We start from the raw sequence: 25114 nt of genomic DNA, 5'->3' as shown, positions 1-25114 counted from the left end.
ACCTAACTTGATCTAAAGTTTTTGTTTTGAAAGCATTCTGGAGAGATTTTTCTAAAATATGTACATATCTTTTTCAGATGATATTATATTTGTTTAAATATTTTCTTGATGACTTAGTGTCGACTCTATGACACCAATTCTCAACTTTAAGACAATGAGACTCCTAAATACATTGAAACGTTCAAGGCCATTTGTCCCCAATCTAAACAGCTTTAGATTTTAAGGCTTTGGAGATTCTTACATCAGTCTCTCAGAACCTTCCTACTCTTCCCTTGCTCTACCTACAGTCACTTGCTGCTGGGAATGCCACTAACCAGTGTTCGCGTAGTAGTTCAAACCCGGCCTGGAACTTTCACTGTAGCATTGTTTTGATCCTAACAATGACCCTGTGAGAATAACTAAGCTTTCATAGTAGTTATATACAAAAGCATACAGGCTTAATGTTCTTTATACAAATAAATACATACATGTTAATGCTTTCATGCTCAATTTGGGCTACTGAGAAATCTGGGAGACACATTTCTATATTTAATACAAGTTTCCTTGTGTTTTTTACATTTTTAGTTATCTTAACAGAAACTGAGCTTTTGAAATTAATTAGACAGCTTTGCTTAATTATGTAAGAAGCAAGTACATTAAGAAATCATATTAACCTGATAAACTAGACACATATGTTGCAAATATGATAGAGGCATAATTATTTTTTTCAGCAGTTTTAATTTTTAAGCTTGCTATTTCTTTCAGTCTGTCTAAAAGAATGCACTACCCTAATTATGTTAATTTTTTATTGTGAAGCCTCATCAATTATAAAAAGTAGAAAAATACAAAGAAATGAGCTGCTCTCTGGATTTTAAGAAATATGTACTAAGTTCATATGTTTTAAATATCCCTCTTTCCAAATACAGTCACATTTTCAAGTGTATTGTCCATGTTCATCTGTGAATAAGGCCAATTGAGCTATCATTTGGGGTTTTGAAAAGGTAAAAAAAAAATCACTTACAGGGAAAAAAATGAGGGACATTAGAGAAAGCTAATTCCATCCAACTCAGTAACAATAATTAATATAGAAAAGGTCTAATTCCATACCTACACTTTTGTGAGAGATTCCAATCAATAAAAATCCTTAAAGTACATGTGAAGACTGTAAATTGTTTCTTGGATTATTACCAGGCTGTACTGAATTCAAATGCAAACACCATTTAAGTCCGGCAGTTAAAAATATGTCAATAGTAGATCAAGGGATATTATCTAATATTGTCTTAAACATGTAGATAAAATACTTTAAATAAGAAATATTCATAATGTGCAAATAGCATACAATTACTAATAAGTATAGTGTTACATATAATAATTAATAATATCATAATAACAATTATTATTATACCTGCTGCTTTATCCAAAGCCTCATATACTTTGACAAATACAGGTCTCAGTAATCGATAGAGTAGTATTTGTTATTCTCACACAGTGTGGGTGAATCATATTGAATGTTTTTGTAAAGAGAACGTAATAAAAGCAAGCATTGTAAAAGAAAGGATATCAACAAGCAGGGAAAGCTGTTAGTTTTAGGTTACGCTGTTTATTTCTTTCCATGTACTCTTTCAACTGCAAGTGGTCTTAGTAATGGAACACGTGCCTTTAAATGGGTTAATGTTACTTCACATTTGGCAAGCTCATTTACCGTGTATAAATGCAGCTTCCTCTTGGAAGGTGGTTTTCATCTCAGTTGCCAAAGCATCTGAGGCTGCATATCCCAGGTTTTTAAAAACTCTCTCACTCTCCTGCCATGTCTCTTGAAAATTCCTCCTGAGTTCTTTAGGTGAGTCAGAAACATCTAAAATATGGCCAGCGATGACATCCTCATAGGTTGGTGGGGCATGCTTGAAGTCAAAGCCAGACCTTCCAGCTTCTGAGCTGTGTGACGAAGAGACTGTCATCTTCGACCCAACAACTTGACTCTCGAATGCATCCACACCTGAGAAATGTTCACCTAGAGACCTTGTTTCAGAGCTGCTGGGATGCTTCACAGGAATCGTTTCTTGCAGCTCTCTTGGATGGTTGCGAGAAAAGCTCGTAAAGCTACTATTTTCTAAAGACGTTAATCCAAATTCCTCCTTACAAAATGAGTGACTTTCTTGTTTTATATTATGGTTTGCCTCTCCATTTGCATAAACTCTTCTATTTGACTTTGCTTCAAAAACTGGACCCTCCTCAAATCCCCTGAACCATTTGTTTATTTCATTTTCATGGTCATTCATGAAATTCTCAGCCATCTGAACAGTCCGGTTGGCGGCTTCGTATCTCTGCGCGTGCTCTGACAGGCGGGGTCCATCGACTTTGCGGATGATTTCAACTGCATCAAAACTCTCGGTATCTGGCACTAAGCCCTTAGTGGAATTTACTCCGTCTTTGTGAACGTAAGTCGCCCTTTTCTCTACTTTCCTAACTTCCTCTTGAGCTTCCATTGAGTCTCTGAAGGAACCACTATCAACATGATTGACACTTATAGGTATTGTGATTGTAGGTGGAGAATCCCTACCTCGAGCCTCTATCTTAATTTGACGGCGAAGTGTGGCAGGAGATGTGATGATCTCAGACCTCTTCTCTACTATGGGGACCGGGGTTACTGACGAACATGGGACGGTCCCTCTGGATAACTTTGCAGTGGTGTCTTTGAGTTTGACAAGTTGCTCAGAGCCACTCCGGGGTGGAGACGGGGAGGCATTTGCTCCGTGAATTCTAGGTGGCTGTGGCACAGGCCTTGGTGACGGCTCAGCAAAGCTGTCCTTTTTAGGGGACTGAGAAAGCTCACCCTTAGTAGAGGTTTCTGTTCGCCGGGCGGTAGACTCGATTGTTATGAAAGTCGGTGATGGTGGGCGTGTTTTTAACGAGGCAAGAGAAACCTTGGTATCATCTAGTTTAATTTGCTGATGGGTTTTCACATGATGATGAGCAGTTTCTTCCTGATGAGTTGCTACTTGGTGATGCTCTGTTTTTTCTACAATTGTGCTTTCTTTTTGCTCAGTGTTTTTATTATAGTTGACATTAGCATCAGACACTTTGGATACTGTTTCATTAAGACTAGTAGCTTTATTTCTCTGCTTTCCTGCTTTGGAGGATATCATGGCTGTTTGAATTACATTTTCACAGGACACAAGCATATCCTCTGCCTGACTTTTAATGTGTGTTATTTCTTCTTTGATTTTTTCTACGTTATTCTCCATAGCAATGCGAACTCCATATTCTCTTTTTTCCTCACTTAATAGCCATGCTGGACTAACATTTAACAGCATCTGAAATGTTTTAAGGCCATTTTTGTCTGGATCCGCTTCAAACTGTTTTACCCTAGACAAAATCTGTTGTAGTTCTTCACGTTTTCTCAAGAATTCCAATATATTTACAGCACATTTTCCATCATCCTGCTGGGATTCTTTCACAGAGGAAACTGAAGATTTGTTCTGTGTAATCTCTTGCTTTGAATCTTTAGTACTAGAAAAGACTTGTTTCTGCTGTATGCCCTTGACGCCAAGACATTTTTCTTCCTGCAGATTATTATATGACTGGGGCAATTTTTTACGTTCAAATTGACTTTCAGAAGTCCCTATTTGTGTTTGCTGAAAATTCTGAGTCTGTGAATCAAGGTGTGTACCAGTAACCTTTTGTTCGACTATCTTCTGGGCTGATTTATTCAAATGTTCTTGTTTTGTTTCAACTGTTAGTCTCTCTCTCTTTGGACTGGTCATTGGTGGTCCTTGAATTGTTTCCTCACTTCCTGAAAGTTTCTCACTCTCAGATTCTCTAAATTCTCTTTTCTTCTCTTGAACTATATTGAGCTTACTTTCATGGCTTTCCCCTGTGGATTCCATAGGCAATTTTATTGTTACTCTTTTCTCTTTCTTAGGTAACTGGTGATACTTTTCAGTCACAGATTGTTTATGGCTGTATTCAGTGCTTGCTTCAGTTTTCTCAGTTTCCTGGTACTGTTGTTTGGTAGTGGTTTGAACATCAGCTTCAGATTGCTTTTTATGGCTTGCATAGCTGTGGTTTGTTTCATTTAACTTATGATCTAGTGTTGGAAGTGTGATGGTTTTAACTTTGAAAGTTGGGGAAACTGGTTTGCTTTGGGGCAGGTGCAATTGTTCCAGATACTTCTTCTGCTGTGTTTGCTGTGTACTACATTCTTGGTGACTCTGTTTTGTTTCACAAGCTGATTTAGACTGGATCATGTCCCTTGTGCTCTGTAAAACTTCCTTTTTCATGCTATCTTTGTCCTCTGAGGCTGCTGGAACATGTTGGAGCCTCTTGGCTGTGACTGTCACTGCTGATGTGGAAAGCTGGTTATCAGCACACACTCCTGGTACTTGAGAAAGACTTTGAGATACCAGGTTGGTTTGGGCTACAGTGACCTGTGAATCCATTCCATGTAGGGCACCCTCTTCCTTTGTTTTTTGTAACAGGACTTCCTTTCCAAACTCTGATACTTTTTTATTTTGGCTTTCTGTTTTGACTATGTTGTAGCAAGAACTCTCCTGTTTCTGTTTTTCAAGCTGTTCTCTTTGTTGTCTGTATTTTTCTTCAGCAATCATTAAAGGCGTCTTAAATTTTCTCATGTAAGGTTTTGGACTTTGCTGTCCCACATCTGCTGGAAATGAATGAGACTTGACGAGAGGCGCTACCAGTTTTGCCTTAGGCAGTGAAATTTCTGGAGCCATCTGGGACAGTGACCTTGTAGAGTCCATAGATAATTGTTTTCCTTTATCAAGACTTTTTCTCGATGTGTTCTGCTTTGTCTCTATGTGTTCACTGCTAGTTGCCATTATTACTCTTTTCTGATCCTTTGAGGGAGTAATTTTATATTCCAAATCTGGCAGGGAACTTTCCAATTCTTCTTTTGAGGAACTGTGATTCTTTTTATTATCTATCTGCTTGGAAAATTTGGGTTTGGGGAGTGTGGGAGGTGGCAAACGTCCTCTTGATTTTCCTGTTATGATTTTAGCTTGAGAGCTTGAGGCTTCTTCTTGGGAATGTTGTATGAATGCTCCACTGTGCTTTTCTTGAACAGAGGAGGAAAGGAGATGTGCTGGCTTTAGAGATGGAGTTAGAGGAGGAGGGGGTGGTGGAAACATGGATAGACATTCTCTTTCAGATTTCTCATCTTCTGGTGGTGGAGGAAGAGGGAGGCATGGAAAATTTTCAAATTCAGCCTTTATCTTCTCTGTGGACAGTGAGGGAGGAAATGCATTTTGTTCGGGCAACATCATCAAAGGAGGTGGAGGAGGAAGAGGAAATTCAATTTCTGACGATGCATTGGATGGTGGAGGAGGTGGTGGAGATGGAGGTGGAAGAGGGAACTCACTTTCTTTAGCATTATTTTCAGGGTTAAAGTTCATTGGATTAAAGGACATTTCCATTGCCATTTTTAAATCTGTGGAAGTATTTGTCTTCATTAGAAAGTCCTGGCTCCTCAGATGAATATCAGTCTGCTTTTTGTCAGTTGCCTTAAATTTATTGTGGCTTTTTTGGGAGACTTTCACTTCTGTTACATTTGACATATCTTGATTCACAGGCAAAGTCTGCTGCACTGGCTGAGGGTTCATGTTCTTTTTCTTTATATCTTTATTAGAACATTGCGTTTCTTGCTTTAACAAAGTCTGTTTCTTAAAGTCCCCTGAAACATCATATGCTTTTCCAGTCATCTTGTTGACTGGACCCTGGGTTAAACTGGGCTTAGAGCTTTGTGAATCTGTTGGTATGTTAGTGATGTTGGTATTTTTAGGACTCTTGACAGGGAAAGCCTCAATCTTCTTGTGGTCATTCCTTAGGTCGCAAGTTTGAGTCTGTTGCTTTCCAGTTGTTTTCTCAATAGATTGAAAAGAGTTAAAGACAGCATCCTTCTTTTGTTCTCTCACTGCCTCTGATTCCTTGGTTTTGGAATTTTCCCTAACTGACATTGTTGAAGCCAGTTGTCTGCTCACATGTTCATCCCTAAGATGTTGCTCTGTTGTGTTATCAGTCCAGATACCCATTCTGTCTCCTGATTCCAATACATTTTTAATAGCTTTGTGGGGTGAATTAGATAGCCTTCTAAGGTTTTTCTCAACAGCATTATTGTTTTGTTCACGATCTGCGACAATCTTTACAGTGCCTTTGGGGGCTTTTGAAAGATTAACCTCAGTTCTTTCTTCTGTGAAATTCCCATGACACGATTTGCCTGCAGTTTGATTGAGAATGTCTGTTCCCCCTTGCCACCTGGTCGCTGGCTCAAATGGTCCTGGTCTTGGCTGAAGAACACTTTTTTTGTCCCTCTCGACAGCTACCTGATGAATCTCTGTTTTCTCCTCTTTTTCAGATCCTCCCATCACAGACTTCACATCTTCTTTGATTATACTTTTTTTATCTACCTCTTTGAAAGCTCTTTGTGCTTCTTTCAGACTCCTTAATGATGCTTCAAGGTCATCTAGGATAAGCTCCTTTTTCAGGATTTCCGTCCTTGTGTTTGCTGTCTTTTCAAGGCATTCAATAGCTTTCTCAATATCCCCAGGGATGGCATCAGGCTGTTTAGATTCTTTCCATTTTTGGCTTGATTCTTTAAGTGACTTGAGTGTGGCCAGCATGTCACCTTTTAAAATTTCTTCCGTTTTAGCCACTGTTTTCTGACTTACGGCCTGGCTGAGGGAATTTAGGGTTGACTTCAAATCACCTCTTATAATTTCTTCTTTGGGTATCATGCAAGATGTACTCTGGGGTGCCGTCATAAAAACCTTAACTGTATTGTGCACATCTCCTGGGATGATGTCAGTTTCACTAACAGTACGTTCAACTTGAGATCGTCTTTTCTTTAATAACAATTTGGTGCCTTCTACATCACCACCAATTATTTCTTCCTCCTTTTCTTGTTTCATAGCTGTCAGTGTTTCATTTGACCCTGTCTGGAGTTGTTTGAGATAATCCAAAGCTCCAGTTTCTATGCATGTTGTGAAAAACTGAACATTTCCCCTCTCAGAGGCATCAATTTTAGCCCTTTCAGTTATTTTATTGTTTGATATGGAAGACAGCAAATTATGAATGGTACGTTTTACATCGCCCCCTATTACTTCTTCACGCTCAATTGTGTCACTAGTATTTTCATGGAGAAGACAATAGATAGTCATGTTAATATCTCCCCTTTCATCTTCCTGAATTAAAATGCCTTTCTTTACAGAGTTTTGCTCAGAGAACAAGTTTTTTATTGCTTGTTGTACATCACCACTCACTATCTCTTCTTTTTCAGCATGAAATTCTGTTGATCTGTTTAATAATTGAGTTTTGGTCAAATTAACATTTCCCTTCTCTTCTTCACTAACCAAAATCTCTCTTTTTGTACAGTCTTTTTTGGAAAGTAGGTTCACCATTATATTTCTGAGATCAACCCTGATAATCTCTTCTTTCTGTATCTCAGGAGATGCTTGATTCATTAGCTTGTATTTTGCCATCCGAACATCTCCAACTTCATCAGCTTCAATAATGATTCCAGGAGCCTCAATAACTTTTTGAGAGTAGAGTTCTTCTAAGGTTTCTTTAATGCTCTTGCCAATAATTTCCACCTTTTCTACCCTGTTTTCAGTAAATTTATGAAGGGGTGTAGTTTCAAAGAGCCATGTTGTTGTCTTGACATCAGAAGGAGGGATTTCTTCCTTGGTGATTTTTGTGATGCTTTCGTCTGCTTCGTTAATAGAATCCAAAGTTTGATTTTCAAAAAGCCATACTGCCTGCTTAACGTCCCCTTTCTGCATCTCTTCCTGGGTGACTGTTTTGATATTTTCATATTCTGACCTGTCTCCTCTCAGCTCATCTAGAGTATGAGTCTCAAATAGCCAAGTAGATGTTTTAACATTGCCCTTTTGTATTTCATTGACACTCACAGTTCTTACATAAGTATTCTTATCCAAATTTTCAGACTCAAAGAATTTTTTACTTGTCTTTACATCCCCACCTTGAATGTAGTCTACAGTGGGCACAATATCATGTGGTTCTTTTGAAATCTGATCCAGTGGCTGGGTTTCAAATCTGTATCTGACAGAACTAACATCTCCCTTCTGAATGGCTTCTTGTGTGACAGATTTAATAACATACACAGTCTCCGATTCATTAATTGAGTCTAATGGTTTTGTTTCAAAAAGCCACCTTGTCCCTCGTACATCTCCGTGAATTACTTCTTCCTTTTTAACTGTTGTCACTTCATGATAAAACCCTTCTCGATCTTGAATTGCATAGAGTGGCTGGGTTTCAAAGAGCATTCTGTAGCTTTTTACATCACCCTTTATTACTTCGTCAGTAATTGTTTTCTTGGTGCTGATAAAGTCAGATTCCTCTTTAATCTCATCTAAAGAAAAAGTCTCAAAAATAAAGCACCCCTTTCTTACATCTCCACCTTGTATATCTGTCACTGTCTTAACTAATTCACTGTCTTGGCTTTCTTTTATCATATCAATGGGTTGATTTTCAAAAAGCCACCTACAATTTAAAACATTGCCTTTCTGAATATCTTCAGCCTTTAGGGTTTTGATCTTTTTCAAAACTTCCTCTGAACTGGAACTAATAGAATCTAAGGACTGATTTTCAAATTTATGCCGCATGCCAGAGACATCCCCAGCTTGGATGCCCATTTCTACGGCCTTGATTTCCTTTCCTTCTTCTCCCTGTATGCTGTCCAAATTTTCTGTCTCAAAAAGAAAACATGCTGTTCGAACATCCCCACCATGGATTTCCTCTCGTTTTACAGTTTGCAGCTTGACTGTTGTTTCAGAGCCATCTCTTATGGCATCAAGTGGCTGAGTTTCAAAGAGCCAAGTACAGGCTTTGACGTCTCCCTTTTGAATTTCTTCACTGCCGGTCATTAATGAAACTTTTTCATACAGAGACTCCATTGGCTGGGTTTCAAAAAGCCATCTACAGGTTTTGACATCCCCTTTGACAATATCTGTACCTTGTTCAGTTTTACTTTCTATGTCTTCCAGGTTGCTAAAATATTTAATTGAATCAAGAGGTTGGGTTTCAAACAGCCATTTAGCAGATTTCACATTTCCAGTCTGTATTTCTTGAGCAGATATTCCTCTGATTATCTGAAACTTATGAATGCTTTCATCAAACTGGTCAATGGGCCTAGTTTCAAAAAGCCACCGACAGCTTCTTACATCCCCTCTCAGGATTTCTTCTTGCTGGACTGTCTTTACTTGATGGTATTTTCCAAGGGGATCTTGAATGGCATATAGTGGTGTTGTTTCAAAGAGGGATTTATTTAACTCAACAGCGCCCCTTGTGACCCCTTCCACTTCTATTTTGTGTGATGCATCAAATGTAATTAAATTGTTAGATTCAAAGATATGAGTGTAATTCCTTACATCTCCTCTGTCCACTTCTTCAAGTTTCACTGTTCGTATATACTCTTTCTTATCTTCTCTAATCTCTTCCAGAGGTTGGGTTTCGAAAATCCACTTTTGGTGTCTAACATCCCCCTTTTCTTCTTCAGAAGCAGTAATTTTTTGAAGTTTTCCTACATCTGGGCTATCTTTTAAAGCCTCTATTGGAAGGGTTTCAAAGACATGCTTCATAGTTTGTACATCACCCCCTATTATCTCTTCAGATCTTAGAGGGTCTGCAGCAGGAACTTCTTTTAGAATGTCTAATGGCTGTGTTTCAAACATCCAACACTTTCTAGAGACATCTGTACCTATGATTGTTTCCTTTTCAATGGTGACTTCTGACTCTTCATTGATTTTCTCCAAAGGTTGAGTTTCAAATAACCACTTTGCCCTACTCACTCCGCCTTTGACATTTTCTTCCATGGATATTCCTCGGACAACTTTAATTTCTGTGATCTCCTTGTTAATTGTGTCCAAGGGCTGTGTTTCAAACATCCAACGTGCTGTTCTCACATCTCCCTTTTCAACATCTTCTCTGTGAACAGTTTTAATTTCTAGCATTTGACCTAAACCATCTCTGATAACGTACAATGGTTGAGTTTCAAAACATTTTATGCTTCTCTTAACATTTCCCTTAATTTCTTTGAGCTCAGATCTGAGCTGCAGCAGGTGCACCTCATCTACTGAGTGAAGCTGTCCAAGTTGATCCAGATGTTGAGTTTCAAACATGTATCTCACAGTCTTGACATCCCCCCCAGTTATGTCCTTTATGGCAGTTACTGTTGATTCTTCTTGACTTTGATGCATTTTATTCAGTGAGTCTAATGGCTTTGTTTCAAACATCCAGCGGGCTGTGCGGACATCTCCTCTGGCTAGCTCAGGAATTTTCTCTGCATTTCCTTCAGTGCCAGAAGAATGATCCCCCAGTGTATCTATGGGTTGGGTTTCAAACATCCATGTGGTATATTTCACATCACCACCAGCAATGATTTCTTGATCAGCAATGCCCTTGGAGATGCTATCTTCATCTGGAGAGCCATTATTGATGGAATCTAATGGCTGATTCTCAAAGATCCATCTCATGGACTGCACCTCTCCCTTCAGAATTTCATCCCACTCCAAATGTTCTCTTTCTGAGTTCAGACCTTTTTGAGAAGCGTCATTCGTATGTTCAAAAACATACCGGGCTTGCTGCACATCTGCTGAAACTGAGCTCCCTGGGTTCACTTGACTAGAGACGATCTCAGAAACCTCACTGATATAATCTTTTTCTAAGTTTTTTCTTAACTCTGGATGGATGTGTTTATATAAACGGTTTAATTCATACAAATTTCTTTGCTTGGAATATAATTCTTTGGGGACTGGTGGTATTCTAGGAGGGCTGGGGAGTTCAGGGGACTGGGAAAATGCTGTCACATCTAGTGGAGCTTGAAGTATGTTGGGTGGGGGAGGAGGAAATTCTTCTGTCCTTCCCAAAGGAGCAGCATTAACTTGTATCAGAGCTGAGGAAGTGGAACTGTGGTCACTGTATCTCGTGGCTGATGTTTCCTTCCTCTGGCTGTGTGAAGTATAAGAAGTGGAAGAGGTACCCACAACTGATGATGGCTTTAAAGTCTCTTCATATTCACTTCCAATCTTTAAGGGAGAGAAAATCGAATCTTATAAAGTTGAGTTAGTGGCGGAGCCTTCCTAGGCATGGCCCTTCACCTGCCCACCTGCTGGGACATCTCCATTGGGAACCACAGGTGATATGCTCCATTTAGAGACCTACTTAGAAGCAATATTCAGTGTTTGTCACTATCTTTCCTATAATCCAGTTGCACTTTTAGAGTTAGATTCCCTATACATCAATGACTCAGGATTTTAAAATTTACACATAATCTTGATTATTTTTCTTCCTTTACTTAATGTGCTATGCAGAGTAATCTAGAGGGAAACAACAAAAGTCTTAAAGTACTTTTGAGGGTTGTTTAGTTTTCTTTGAAATTTTAAACAGAACAGAGTAAGTATATGACATTTTTAAAATTGGCTTTATTATTTTATCTAATGTTAGTTATTAAAGTTTAGTGCATACATAATTTTTCTCTTTCCTAATTTTCTCTAGTGAGAAAAGTTTTCATTCTTTTTACTGCTCTTCTCATATAGAACAATATTCTTATGGAACAGGTTAAGTACCGGTTCAGGATATATTGTTGTTTGAAAAACCACCTCAACATTCAGTTTGAAAATGCTATGTATTTACATCTGGCTTTATACCTAATATGTCTCTGTGTAGAGAAACCATCTTACCTTAATCTGCTTGGCTGGGGTTGTCTCTTTGTCAGAATAAAGGACCTTTTCCTGGGCAGATTTTTCAAATTGCTCTTTTAAAAACTTAGTTGAAACCTTTGGAATCTCTTCCTCCTCAGGTGTATCTATGACTACAATCAGAAAAGAACACCAGGGATGTTATGTAGCTAATAAACATGACGTTTGAGAAGGCATTATAATGCTATGGGGAAACTTCTCATAATGTATGTTAAGTACAAATATTCAGGATACAGATGTATACATATGGCAAAATTTCATTATGTAAGTTAGTCTGTCAAGAAATACAGGAAGAAAAATGGTGGCATATATGATGAAACTTGTTTATTTTAATTGTATATATTTTCCAAATTTTCTACAAGCATGTTTTACTCTTATGCTCAGGAAAAAAATAATAAAAGTTAGAAAACAATAAAAAGAACAGCAGAAGAACAGAAAAGGAAGATCGACTTTCTTAAACAAAACTCAAGTAAAACCAAATTCAGATACTGTCAAGTAATGTTTGGGTCACCGTTGGCTTAAATGTTCCCTTTTAGCTCTTCAGGACAGCAAAACTTCTCATTCATCTTTTATAGGCAAAACACCTTGTACTCAATAACAGAAACTTGCATAGAGTTGTCTGTAGTCTAATCTCATATCTGCAGGTTGGGGAATTTGACTTAAAAGTGCTTAAATCTGTTAGTAAAAGTAACACACTCTAAATAGCTTTTATGTTCTCAGGGAGCCTGATCAACATCAAGTTTGATTCTAGATCCCTGAGGCAAAAAGCATTTCGGAGGTGGCTGGCTTACCACTTTTTAGGCTTTGAGGATGAATACATCATAGGGCTGAAGGGCAGTGAACTCTTTTAGAAGCTTATTGCATCTCATACCACAGGCAAACCTAAGTATAATTGTAAATAGAAGTACTACTACCCATTCCCTTTTGGGATCGTGAGTCATAGTTACTAACTTAGTGGGAAGGACTGTGCTTCGGAAATCCTCCCTTCAAACACAGAAACATCAATAGGAAAAAGGTATGCTGGGGTCAACTCTACCCCATGTTCTTACCTGTTTCTTGAACGTATTGATGGAGCTGAGAAGCTTGATTTATTTCCTTGGTGTGCTTTCCAAGATGAGAGACCTGTGTTTAAAGATAATTTAAAATAAGTAATTCTTTTTAAGAATTTAGTTATTTCAGGATTGCACACATATTCTTCCTTTCACAGTGATTTTTCATCTGACTTCAGTGCACATTGAGAAATGCTAATTAAACCTCAATCATTTATTTTAATGCATGAGCTCATGCTATAGCAGAACACATATGAATTGATACTGTGAATGAAAAATACTGCAAACCATATCAGTAAACAAAGAATGCTGAAGTCATCAAGTCATCAGCCACTGCTGCCACCCACCACAGTGAAGACAAGCCTGCAGCCCAGCCTCTGCAGCCACTCACAATGGTGCACTCTGAGGGGACTCAGAATAATAAAGGACAAGATACTGGCCCTAGAGAGCTAGATGCTTGTCAAAGGAATGAATTCAATGGGCCCAAATGTTTGCTTCCTCCCATACATAGAAAAGCACTAAATTCTCTAAGTTGAGATGTCTGTTTTTCTTTGGATAACTAGTAATCTTTTATTGTTCCAACTACCTGGTCTTTGTTGTAAAGCTCCTATATATTCTAGCTCCTCTCCTACCTCTTTGGAGCAGTCCCTCAGAGTGATCTGAGAGGCTATCATTCTGGCTCAAGTCCTCCTACCAAGTAAAACATAACTCTCAAGTTTTAGGCTGCACATTTGTTTCAGTCGACAATACCTAAAGTGCACTTGTATTTTTAGGGTGCTCATTTTATTTTTCAAAGAACATCAACTCCACAGTGGGAAAAGAGACATTGATGTGTACGGATATTAAATACATAAAGGACAATAAAAGCAATTGCTTATAACAAGGTCAGAATTATCTTTATCTTTATCTGTTATCTTTCTAAGTAGTTACCATTTCTGTTCCAACAACATCAATTTTTTGTGCTTTGGAAGTTTCTTGTTCATTTCTTTCCATTTCCTGGCTGCTTCTTGAAATGTCGACCTGGCTGCTACAGATTACCTCCTGAAAATGAATGAATGAATGAGCGAATGAATGAATAGACAATGCCTTAAGAAAGGTCTGGAATTTTTAACTTTTTTTTAATTAATGGAATTTCAATGATAGAGTCTTCTGAAAAATAAATTAAATTTCCTCAGTGTATTAGTTTGGTTGTTGTAACAGATTACCACAAATTTAGCATCTTACAGTACTGTAGGTCAGAAGCCTGGAATGGGCCTCACCCTGAATGGGTGTTGGCAGATGTCAGAAGGTATATGTTCCTTTGCCAGCTCTAGGGGAGACTCCATTCCCTTGCTGCTTGAAGTTCTAGAGGCTGGTCATTTTCATTGGCTCATGGCCTCCCTCCTCTATCAAGCTGAGCTTTCTCTCACTCTGACATTTTCTGGTTCTCTGTTCTGATCACCTCTTTCACTTTTAAGGACACTTCTGATTACATTGGACTAATCCAGAGAATCCAGGATTATCTCCCTGTCTAAAGGTCAGTGAATTAGCAGCAGTAATTTCATCTGCAACTTGAATTCTTTGCCACGTAACAACGTATTCCTAAATCCTGAGGTTTAGAACATGGACACCTCCAGGAGCCGTTATTCTGCCTACTGCCCTTAGTAAGCAGCAAACGTTAATTAGGCATCTTGTACTCAGTATGACAGAGATGAATCTCAGATAGCAAGTGAAAATCCTTGCTGAAATGTATTTTGTTGTTTGTGAGTCAGATTTTTGTTTTACAGAAAGATATTTCCCTCTTCAAGTTGGGCATCTAGTTTGATGACACATCCAGAGTTCAATGGAAGAATATAATCATTAAATATAACCAATATAAACAAGCCACATTATGCTAGTGTGTATTTCTCCATCTTCACATAGGGAGTTACTTTTTATTTTGGTTAAGTTAGCACAGGAGATTCTGGCTGAATTAGAAGGTTGAAGCTCCTGTTAATTTCAGTGATCCAGCCCTGCTGTTACTATGGCTGTGCTCTGACACAAGTATATGGTTGATTGATTAACTGATCTGATGCAGTAGCTGGCATACTGCCAAAAATCTTAACATCAGAAAATAAGGATACAGACAGATGATTCTCCAAGAACACAGGTATTTAAACTCCTCTGAAGTTGGGAGTCCACTTTGCTCTTGATGTCTACATGACTAACAAATACTGTTTTTGAGATGGGATTTTTTAAAAAGTTGTCCTATTAGGGAATAGTCAAGTGAGTAAAGGTGCATTATTATTATTATTGATCAAATAGGAGCATTAAAGTTTTTTTTTTTTTAACGTGGAGTTAAATAGTGCTAAGCTATCAAACTCTACTCCTCTAAACCAAGAATAAATTCAAAATTAACTCATGAGATCTTGACTTCTGATTCTTATGTTTTTGCTAGTGGACTTGTAGTGTCTAGCATTTTCCCCCTAAGGGTATTTGGTATACAGAGTTAAAGTTCTGATTAACCACGTGGCAGTTAGACATTTGCTTAGAGATAATATAGTATGATCTGATCTTATCACACTTTTCTAGGAAGGAGAATTAAGTAAAAGTTGATACCCTCCCCAAAGTCCTACAGAGAATTGAAACCAAAATATAAGTTTGCCATTTAAAATGTAAATTATATTTCATTGACTGTGTTAATTAACTAGATGGAAGGAATCCTTTCACAATGTATATGCATATGAAATATCACAATGTACACTTTAAATAGTCCATAATTTTTTTAATTGAACCTCAATAAAGTTGAAAAAAATGTAGATTATATTTCATTAAATTGAAGACAAGGTAATTTTTTCCTAAGCAGAATGGGTTTCTAGCCCTAGTCAGTTATCCATATATATCAAATCATATTTATTAACATGCTTGACATGCAGTTTGTGCTAAGGAAAGTTTACTTAATGAATGAATGATTAAAATAGCAAACTTCCATTAATAAATTAACTTCATTCAACCCTCTATTTGCCTGAGAATGTCCTAAAAGTGAGGACAGAACAATAAGCAAAATGTGCCCCTTACTTTCTTAAGAGGGAGTATAGAAAATAAATAATCCATATGCTTTCCTTTGAATGCAAAGAATCCTAATTCCATATAATAAGAAACTTTGCATAATTCAGTTTTACTTCAGGATATCAATAACATTAGGCTGAGGGGAACAGTAACAGTCACTGAAAACCACAGATAGAAAAAATACACAGGTACAGAAAACAACTCTTTCCATTACAACTGTATGACTGTGGCAAGTCTATAGGAATATAATGAGAATATTCTATGGCTTTCTAATGACACATTGAGAAGTAAGAAGTATTGCTTAGACTGACAGTGAAAGAGTAGGGGACAGTGGGAAACTGACCAGTACCCAGATCCTTATTGAAGGGCACTCTCATCATTACTGTAGAATCACGTCTACCTGGAGGCCCAAATGACAAGCTATGGCCCAGAGACCAGCTTCTTTGACCCACTCAATGTTTTTTTAAAGTTTTAAAAATGTTAACATCTACAAAAGTCAAGATTTCTGCCTACTTTTGAAAATTTTGAAGATCTGTCAACACTGGGTTCACATTCCAACAACCAGTGGCTTGCTGGAACAAAGTCATGGCCAATCATTCCAGTTGGGACATATACTTTTCAGTTGGTCACTGTTTCCATTACTTACTAATATTTAACATCAAGTTGACCCTCTTTAAAAAACCTGCCTGGAACCATAGAAATTTGTTTCTGATACTTGCTGCTAATTGTCAGGCTGAAAGAACAGAGTTAGTAACGTGGATTTGTATGTTGAGAAAGACAAATGCAAAATATTGGGATGAGAAAAACAGTAAATAAACTTATTTTGACACATATTTTAAAATAATCATTTTTGGGGGCAAACATTTTATACTTAATGTGTATCTACTTGGGTAAAAATAATCCACGTCTATCATCTCTAAGTATATTTTCTTGTGGGAGATGGCACAACATAAACAGTACAAGGGTACATAAATTTAGTTTAGACTTGTAAAGTTCGTACTTCAGCACTTACGTACTAGTACTAAATAGAACCGTAATTGCTACACTAGTTTGGTATATCAGTGTCAACGCATAATTTTACTGCCCCCTGTTTTCTGCAATTCTCATAAAGTCTGTCTTAAAATATTCCAAGATCTTGTTTCCATTATTTATTGTGTTTCACATTTTGCAACTGGTTTAGTTGGATTTTAAATCTGACTTTCATTCTTCCCAATTGCTGGTGTCTATAGGGTGTAGGGTTAGATAAAACTCTGGATCATCATAATGCTCAGGAAAGAAAAATCAAATCACACAAATAAAATGTAATGAAGAATTCTGGCCAGAACACCACACATAAATTCACAAGAAACAATTCATGACATTGGTACTTAGAAATTAAATTCAAATATGGATCAGGCTGCAAGAAGAAAAATGCAGTTTCATTCATAAGTAGATTAACCAAAGTCAGGAATGGGAGATTTGTACTCACTCTCTCCTTTATACTAGGTGTGCCATAACCTTTGTTAAGTTACTAAATCACACTTAAACTTAAAAAAAAAATCTTATTCATCTATTAAAAGAAAGAAACACAGAGGATACACGTGCTCTAATTTTGGACTCTAAGGGAGAAAATGTGACACAGTCACAAAACAATGTTATAACGTTTGTGTAGCTCACACCAATCTGATGCCAGCTCATAGGTTAGCCAAGTATATCACAAAAGTCTATCACTGATGTGCACGTCTCCTAAGGAGATTCCTCCAGCACAGGAAAGAGTTCACATTCTGCCTACCCAACCTGCCATTGTTACTATCACTACAGGAAGAAAACAGTGTACATTTCTACGAATAAAAATGCAAACTCATTCTAGCAGAATGAGTAAGGAAAGAAAAGGACAGGCTTTTTTTTTTATAGTGATCCACTATTATTGTGACTCTGAGAATTGTACCCAATAGAAAAAACATGGTAAAAGACTGGCAGGATAGCAGATGATAGCTGCCTCACTAGAGTGGAAAAAACAGTTCATGCTCAATGCCAGCAATTTAGCAATTTTACCCATCACTAACCTCATTTTTAATGAAACTAGAAAGGGTTATGATATATTAATATTATTTGCATTTTTGTCAAACAGACAAAAACAATGCCAAAATGTGCTATTTATGTTGGCAAAAATGTAGACTGAGCCAAGGTTTGAAAGAATAATCAGTTCTTTCTTTTAAGTGATAACTATACAGATTTATGATTGATATATTGTGTTTGTCTAGATTTGGAAATGTTCAAATGTAGACATGTTTTCTTTCACCCTGAGTTCTCTCTCTTTATTTTAAAAAAAATTTACTTTAAATTTTTACAGTATAAAAATTGACATTCCCAGGTTATGAGTTTCACAGTAGGCTTTTCCAAATTCACTATACACTTTAGTCTTGGCTCAAAAATTATTTTCTCTTTGAAGCCTTTCCTGACCTTTCCACGCACAGCTAACTATTCCTGCTACTTTTATTGTATTCCTCTATTGTCATACATATCTCTATTACCTGCTGATCACATTTCACAGTCATATTTGATAATATGACCCTCTCCTTTAACTGAACACATGCATCCTCAAATCTCAACATTTAGCTTGTTGGTAGAGAGTAGATGCCCCCCAAAACATCAAGGAGTGAATGCATAGGCAAATAGTCACTCTTTTTTCTAGGAGTGTGAAAATTTTTTGATTTTATACAAATCTAGTTTAAAAATTAAGATTCTATTTTTTCCCTCATGATCCAATGATTTTGTTGTTTGGTATTCTGGCTGACCATCTTTGATACAGAGCATTTCCTAATTGGTAGGTGGCATTACTGAAGCTGATGTGTATAACAACAACATGTCAATTGCTGACAACGTGTGCTCAGAAGAGGCCTCATGATAACACTGCAAGTGATCAGAACATCTAGGAAGAACGTGGGTAGTGCTGTGGTGTTGTAAAGAGTAGTTGGCATCATGAGAGGGAGGACAAGCCTATATCAAGAAACCAAAAAGTACACAAAGGCAACAAACACATACAAAAAGGTAAAGAACCTTTCAAGATCGAAACATTTATTTTCAAGTGGTCTTTTCATAAAAGGATCTTCACAGTGCTAAACAAACTAGTTTGTATATTCTTTTTTTAGTGAATTGTTTTTATTGACTGAGTGGATGAATCTGATGTGCTGCCAAGTGTCATGTACAGATAGCAGTAGAATGCGTTGGGTAGAATTACTGTGACATTCAAAAATTAAGTTGAGATATTTATGATAATAATGAAAGACAATCATTTACTCTTATTTTGACTATCCAAGGGAAAGAAGGATCAAGGCAAATGTAAGTTGTGATTCTTCGTATAATTCAATATATTTAGAAGTGAAGCTTCCAGTTTTACTTGGTTCAGTAGCAGTCCTGCCTAAGGCTGTGAGTGTGACCTAGTTGGACTGTTGGATCCTAAGACTGATGATGCAAAATATCCAGAAAAAAATTAGGGTAATGACTTTTCCCTTCAAATCACTGCATCCCTAAATGTGAGTGATCTTATATAGCTTCACCTATACATATATTTATTATTCAGTCAACAGCTACTGAGCACCAACTCTCTCTATAGCATTTTGCTAGGCATTGTCAGTATTGTTTTAGTGAAAGTTTTATCTACCTATCTACCTCCCTACCTATCAAGCATCTGTCTATTCATCTATCTCTATATCTGTACAATATATAAAATATATACATATATGTTTCATGAAATAAAAATGGCTCTTGAAATTCTCTTGAGAGAAATTTGTAATGTATACACATGCATGAATTATGCAGGTTTGTTGTATAAATCTCTGAGAGAAGTGCAATCATTCAATTAATTTCAACTCTTTCTTGACTCAAAGCAATTATGCTTTGGTCATATTTAGCTATAAAGAGCAAAACTTATCATTTTTAATACAAAATACTCAATTGAAAAGCAGGAATATTTGGCTTCAAAAAGAGGTTTCTGAATAAGTAATGCCATCTTTAACAGCTAAAACTCTGTCCTCTTCTTTCCTCAAAGTGTTATATATAGAGCCATACCCCAGCATCCAAAAATGCTGAAGATTCATAAGAACATATAAAAGATGCACTCTCAGTTGGGTTAAAAAACAAGATAGGTAAAAACACTCAATTTTCAGTAAAAGTTGCTTTCTAGAACTTTTATGTAGATATATGTTACATATGTATATATACACACATATATGCATGTATACAATATTTCAACCTAACATAGATGTAAGGCATCTTAAAACCAAAGAGGTACTAGGATACAAATAATCATAAAAATATAATAAAAGGGGCTAAAACTCAAGAAGCAGTGAAACTGAAAATAAAAAGCTTGCAAAAAGAATGAAAATATTTTTAAAGAAAAAGAAAACTGGGGTAACATGTATTTTATGTTATATATTTAGTGTTAATTAATGCAAACCAAAATGAGAAACAGAAGAATTCCACCTCTTCATTACTACCCCTTCCCACCAATGCCAATTGATTTGTAAGCCCTGCCAATTCTATCTTTATTGAGTCAATGCCCTTTTTACCCTAAAACTTCTGACCCATTTAAGTCTTTTAATTAACCTGCTATTCCAGTAGTCTCCCAATTTGCCTTCTTCCATCTAGCCTTGACCCCCTTTATATCAACCCTATACAGCCAGAAAAATCTTTCTTAAATGCACATCTATTCGTCTTACACCCCTGTTTGTTTCTTCAATGGTTTTTAGTTAGAATAAAGTAAAAATTCTTGATTATGGCATATAATTTTTTCTGTTATCTGGCCTTTGCTTACATCTGTAGCATCATGCCTCAATTATGCCCCACTATGTTCACAAACACATCATGCTATTTTACCTTTTGTATAAGTTGTTCCTTTTTACCTCAAATGTAATTCTATATTTATGAAAAATTATTTCCAGTCTCAGCTGAAGCATTCTTCACTCTTAGGTCCCTCCTGGACCATCCTTCATCCAGAGTCAAGTTCATCACAACCTTCTTGTGTCTCAACAAACCTCATTTATATTTTCTATCATAGAATCTATCATATTTCACTTGAAATTATTTGTTACAGTCTTTCTCTCTCATAGAGTGAGCTTCTTGAAGGTAAAACAATATCATACTCATCACTGAATCTTTTGTGCTTGACCTGTGATGAGGGCTTAATGGTTATCAGCTGAATAAAAAAATATAAGAAACAGACTCTGGAGTCAGCCTTCCTGGATTAAGATCACATTTGCTTCCTTTCTTTGGGCAAGTTACTTAGTTCTTCCATAAGTCCATTTCTTGTCAAGAAAAAAAAAGGGGGGGAGGCGGAGAGGAAATAATAATAGTGCCTGTCTCAGGAGGTTATTGTGAGGAAGTCAGTTAACATATGTGAAAGCCTGGCTCATAAGTGGAACATTAGTATTTGCTATTTTTACTTAACAAATATTCATTGCATATTTTCCCTATGTCACTGTGTCAGCTATTTTCTTAGTAACTCAGGATGCACAGCAAACAGGTAAAAAAAAAAGATTGAATGAAAGTAGATTGTGGATATGTCAATGAATTTTGCCATATATTTTTTCATTATGGAAGTAAGCCCAGAAACTAAAGAAAAAGCAAGTTTAATATGTAAATTTTTTTCCACCAGAGCAGTAATGGATTTGGGGGTTTATTCAAAGGGAAAGAAGCAAGATAGTGCTTATGCATATTACGACCCTTCTAAATCCTTCTGGTCCCTAAGACATGGACATTTCTATAAAGACATGGCCAGAGAGTGGCTTTCTGATTACCTATCCAGATTTTCTCTGGTTCCTCTTTCATGAACTGACACCCAGTGAAGAGTCAGTGAACAGTGATTTAATCTTCTGCTACACAATTCTTCTCACACACTTAACTCTTTCCTAAAAGGCTCTTGTGTGACTCTCACCTAGACTATAATTAAGAACATTAAGATTGGTAATGTACATATCCTTTTATCAGTCACAGCTCCTAATTTCAAGCATCAGACTCTAACCGATTTAAACAGGAAAGGTAATTTGTTAAAGAGACATAGCAGAAATGCATTTTGTGGACTCACCAGGATTCCAGAGAATAAGACTTGGAGGTTTTGTGGCCAGTAATACTTTTGAATCATGCTGCAGAACCTCCCTTGCTGCTGACACTGGACCCACCCACTGCTGAAGCCATCAATATTATAATGATATTGCTTCTAGAATGGCTACTTCTTGAAATTTGATGTCACTAATCTCCTGCCACCAGCCATCACCAAAATGGATTCTGCATTGTCCCTGCTTCTCATGCCATTTTATTACTTCTTTATGCAAAGCCTGAGCTGGAGGTGTCTGATTGGTGCAGTCTAGTTCACAAGCCTGGGTCCTAGGTCCAGGAGAGTAAGTGCTTGGTATTTGCAGCTTCTCCTAGTGGAAGCTGGCTCTGCCTCCTCAGGTGGTGGCATCCTCAAGTACAGAAGGAGGTTCAGATGTCCAGAAGAATGAAAAATGTACATTACCTCTCCTAAGAAAGTATTATTTATAAACACTGAGGTCTTATTAACCAAACAGAAATCAGTTAAAAACACAAGGAAAGGGATGCTGCTCGTTTTTGACAACAGATAACATAGTAGAAATCACCATTCGTGTCTTATGATGAAATTAATCTGGGCTTATTTCTTGGCAATATGTATATTCCACGCGGCATTACAAGTTCCTGTAGGAAGACTTGAAGACAGTACAATTTGCCTGCTAAAAGGGTCATGAAGAGGTCCCATCATACAACCTGCCTCCTTCTTTCACTGTCCCTCTGAGTCTTTTTGGACAACAGTCTTGTTCACTGGGAGGAATACATTTGAAATCCTTATATAAAATCCAAACAGAAGAAAGAAGCACAATAAAACAGATTTGGACCTGATGTAAGCATTTCAAGTTTATCTGTGCAAGCAAGGCATTTCAGGTAATGGTTAATTATGGCTACAGTTAATTATTCTGATTGCTTGGGCTTTCTTCAAAATGAGGAGAACACAAGAAAAATAAAAGTGTAATTTCTTGTAATTTCCCTGGTCCACTGGTCAATATATCTAATAGTAACATGGGGAATGGAAAGAGACTGAAGTGGAGACAGGAATGTTGGGTTATGGGCTGGAGTTTCTCATTAATTTAAGGAGAAGTCAGGTAAGTAAATCACAACTGAAACTTAGAATCCTCATTTGTAATCTGCTGGGATAGAGACTAGGGAAGCACTGAAGGAGACAGAAAAGAGTTACTACTGATTGAGTGGTGTACGTGTCAGGAAATGTACAAGGCCCTTTATACTTTATAACATCTAATTTCTTTAGAATTCTACCATTTTTAAATTCTACATGTTGATTGCACATGGACTTAATCAGTAAAAGGAGTTGAAGGGAAAATGCTGTGCAAGATGTGAAAATTCCAAACATATACCATGAATACAGTGATGAACAAGAATTCCATCAGCCAGCTGTTTTGAATCAATGTTGTTAACACCTAAAAGCAGTAAGTGATGTGCTCAACGTGCACTTAACGGTGTACCAAAGTGCATTTAAAGTAGGGACAAGAAAGATAGTCATTATTTTCAAGTAGCTGAATATGTTGAAGAACTGCACTGAAATGCCTTCAAAGAATCCAAAAATCAATAATCACATGCAGTAATTTTTATTGCATATTAACTTTTAAAGAATCATTTCACCAGAATACCCTTTTCACTAATGTATCAGGTAACTACATAATTTTCTTTATTTATTTTAGGGTTGGTGATTCAGTGAAACATTTCTATCAATAAAATATTGGTCACCAAGTGCAAAGTTTCAAGAAATATAAAAATCAATGTCAGAATTAGAGGGGTCTCAAAATTGAAAAGAGGTTCTTACAAAAAAGGACAAAGAAATATTTGCTTTAAGTAGATGCTTAAATAGTATCATTTTATCTAAAAATATACATCAATAACTAATAAAACTTGAGTGATTTAATGCCTATAGATTTAGAGAAACAAATCAGATGAAATGACACTAAATGACATACTCTTTGATCTGTACTAGATTTCCTCCCAATTGTGCTTATCAATTCCAGTGCACTGGAAAGGACAGAACTGTAGATTCACGACTGAAGATCAAGTTAGTTCCATAAGGATGAGTCAGAGCAGATGAGATTCAAACAGGCTTTGATAAGGAGTGATAGTCTTTAAAACTTACTTCAAGTATAGTGGTCTATGTATGACATAGTAAAAGAGAAATATTTGATCACATATCTCAAAATTATAAGAGAGATTATACTGAGCTTGGGTGCCAAACACAGAACCTACAGTCGTTATACTTAAGTAATTTAACCTGCATTTTGTGTAAAATGATATTGCCTGTCTCATCAGTTTTTTTTATAGGAGGAAATCAACATATTTGCATTTGATTCTGATATAGAAAAAGTAGTTCTGAATGTGTCTATAATTCTTTATATTTTTTTCACACTCCTGCTTCCCCACAAATTATTGCTTTTCTTCTTTCTCTATTTTCTGTACCCAGACTTGATGGTACACTTTCTCATTATCATAATCCCCTCTCTAGTAATGAAATGCCTGGAAAAAAATAAATATGGGAAGGAAAAGGAATTGAGAGGAAAAAAAGAAAAGTTTTTTGATCCTCCAAAAGAAAAGAAACAAAATATGATCTGGGGGGACTTTGTTGATGTTTTTAGAATAATGATATGAAATGTTTATGATAAAAGGCTCACAAACAGAACCGCAGCCTCAAGTACTAACTTCACTGAAGCTCGCTAAATCCTCCTCAAACATTTCCATACACCATCCAGTGTGATGAAGTGCAGCATCGAAGGAAGGAATTTCAAATGCCCTGGCGGGATGTCTCCAGAAAGCCCTGATATTTACCCAAGAATAAGGAAGATGGACTGTGCACTTGGCTCCCCCTGTTGGTGTCCATCAAGTGGCTGGTACATGATGTGCCCTGTCCTGATGAAGCTGGAAACGAAGGAGCCTCTCAAAGATTTGTTTCTTACCATAATGGGTAGATCAGTCAGGATAGAGAGGGATAAAGAAAAGGCATAAGAACAGGCTGTTAGAAGGAGATGTAATCTTACTCAGGGTTCCAAGATGTTGAGATTTGCAAAGAAGCTGGAAAAAATGAAGAATTTCCTAAACATATTTCTGCAATAAAATGGTACTAAGGACAGAATGCCTCTTTCTTTGCTCAGGACTTGTGTTCTTCCAGTTTCTTTTTTTTAGCATGATAATTCATTTGCAGTTATGCAAACTAATAAATAAACGAACATCCAAAAGAACAGACAAGCTTGACTCAATCCAATCATTTTCGGAGACCCATGA

The 25114-nt window shown here is 36.9% G+C and overlaps 1 protein-coding gene across 6 annotated transcripts in view; it reads right to left on the bottom strand.

Annotated features, from left to right (window-relative positions):
- The window catches only part of XIRP2 (xin actin binding repeat containing 2), a 69542-nt gene that overhangs the window by 7102 nt on the left and 37326 nt on the right, over window positions 1–25114 (bottom strand). For 3 of the 6 annotated variants that reach the window (XR_012507013.1, XM_010971411.3, XM_074363830.1), the window contains exons 4-7: window positions 13688–13798; window positions 12758–12830; window positions 11691–11821; window positions 1682–11036 (exon numbers count right to left, since the gene is read on the bottom strand). Coding sequence is in view for 5 of the 6 variants with exons in the window: in XM_010971411.3 (XP_010969713.2) it covers window positions 1682–11036; window positions 11691–11821; window positions 12758–12830; window positions 13688–13798 (9670 nt within the window). In the remaining variant the exon portion in view is untranslated. Of the gene's footprint in view, window positions 1–1673; window positions 11037–11690; window positions 11822–12757; window positions 12831–13687; window positions 13799–25114 lie in introns of those variants that run through there. The other 3 variants (XM_074363831.1, XM_045507608.2, XM_074363832.1) reach the window with 3 other exon arrangements.

Source organism: Camelus bactrianus, chromosome 5, assembly GCF_048773025.1.
Source record: "Camelus bactrianus isolate YW-2024 breed Bactrian camel chromosome 5, ASM4877302v1, whole genome shotgun sequence".
Lineage (NCBI taxonomy): Eukaryota > Metazoa > Chordata > Mammalia > Artiodactyla > Camelidae > Camelus > Camelus bactrianus.
The sequence above is the reverse complement of the archived record's forward strand: the minus strand, read 5'-3'. Positions and strand labels throughout refer to the sequence as shown.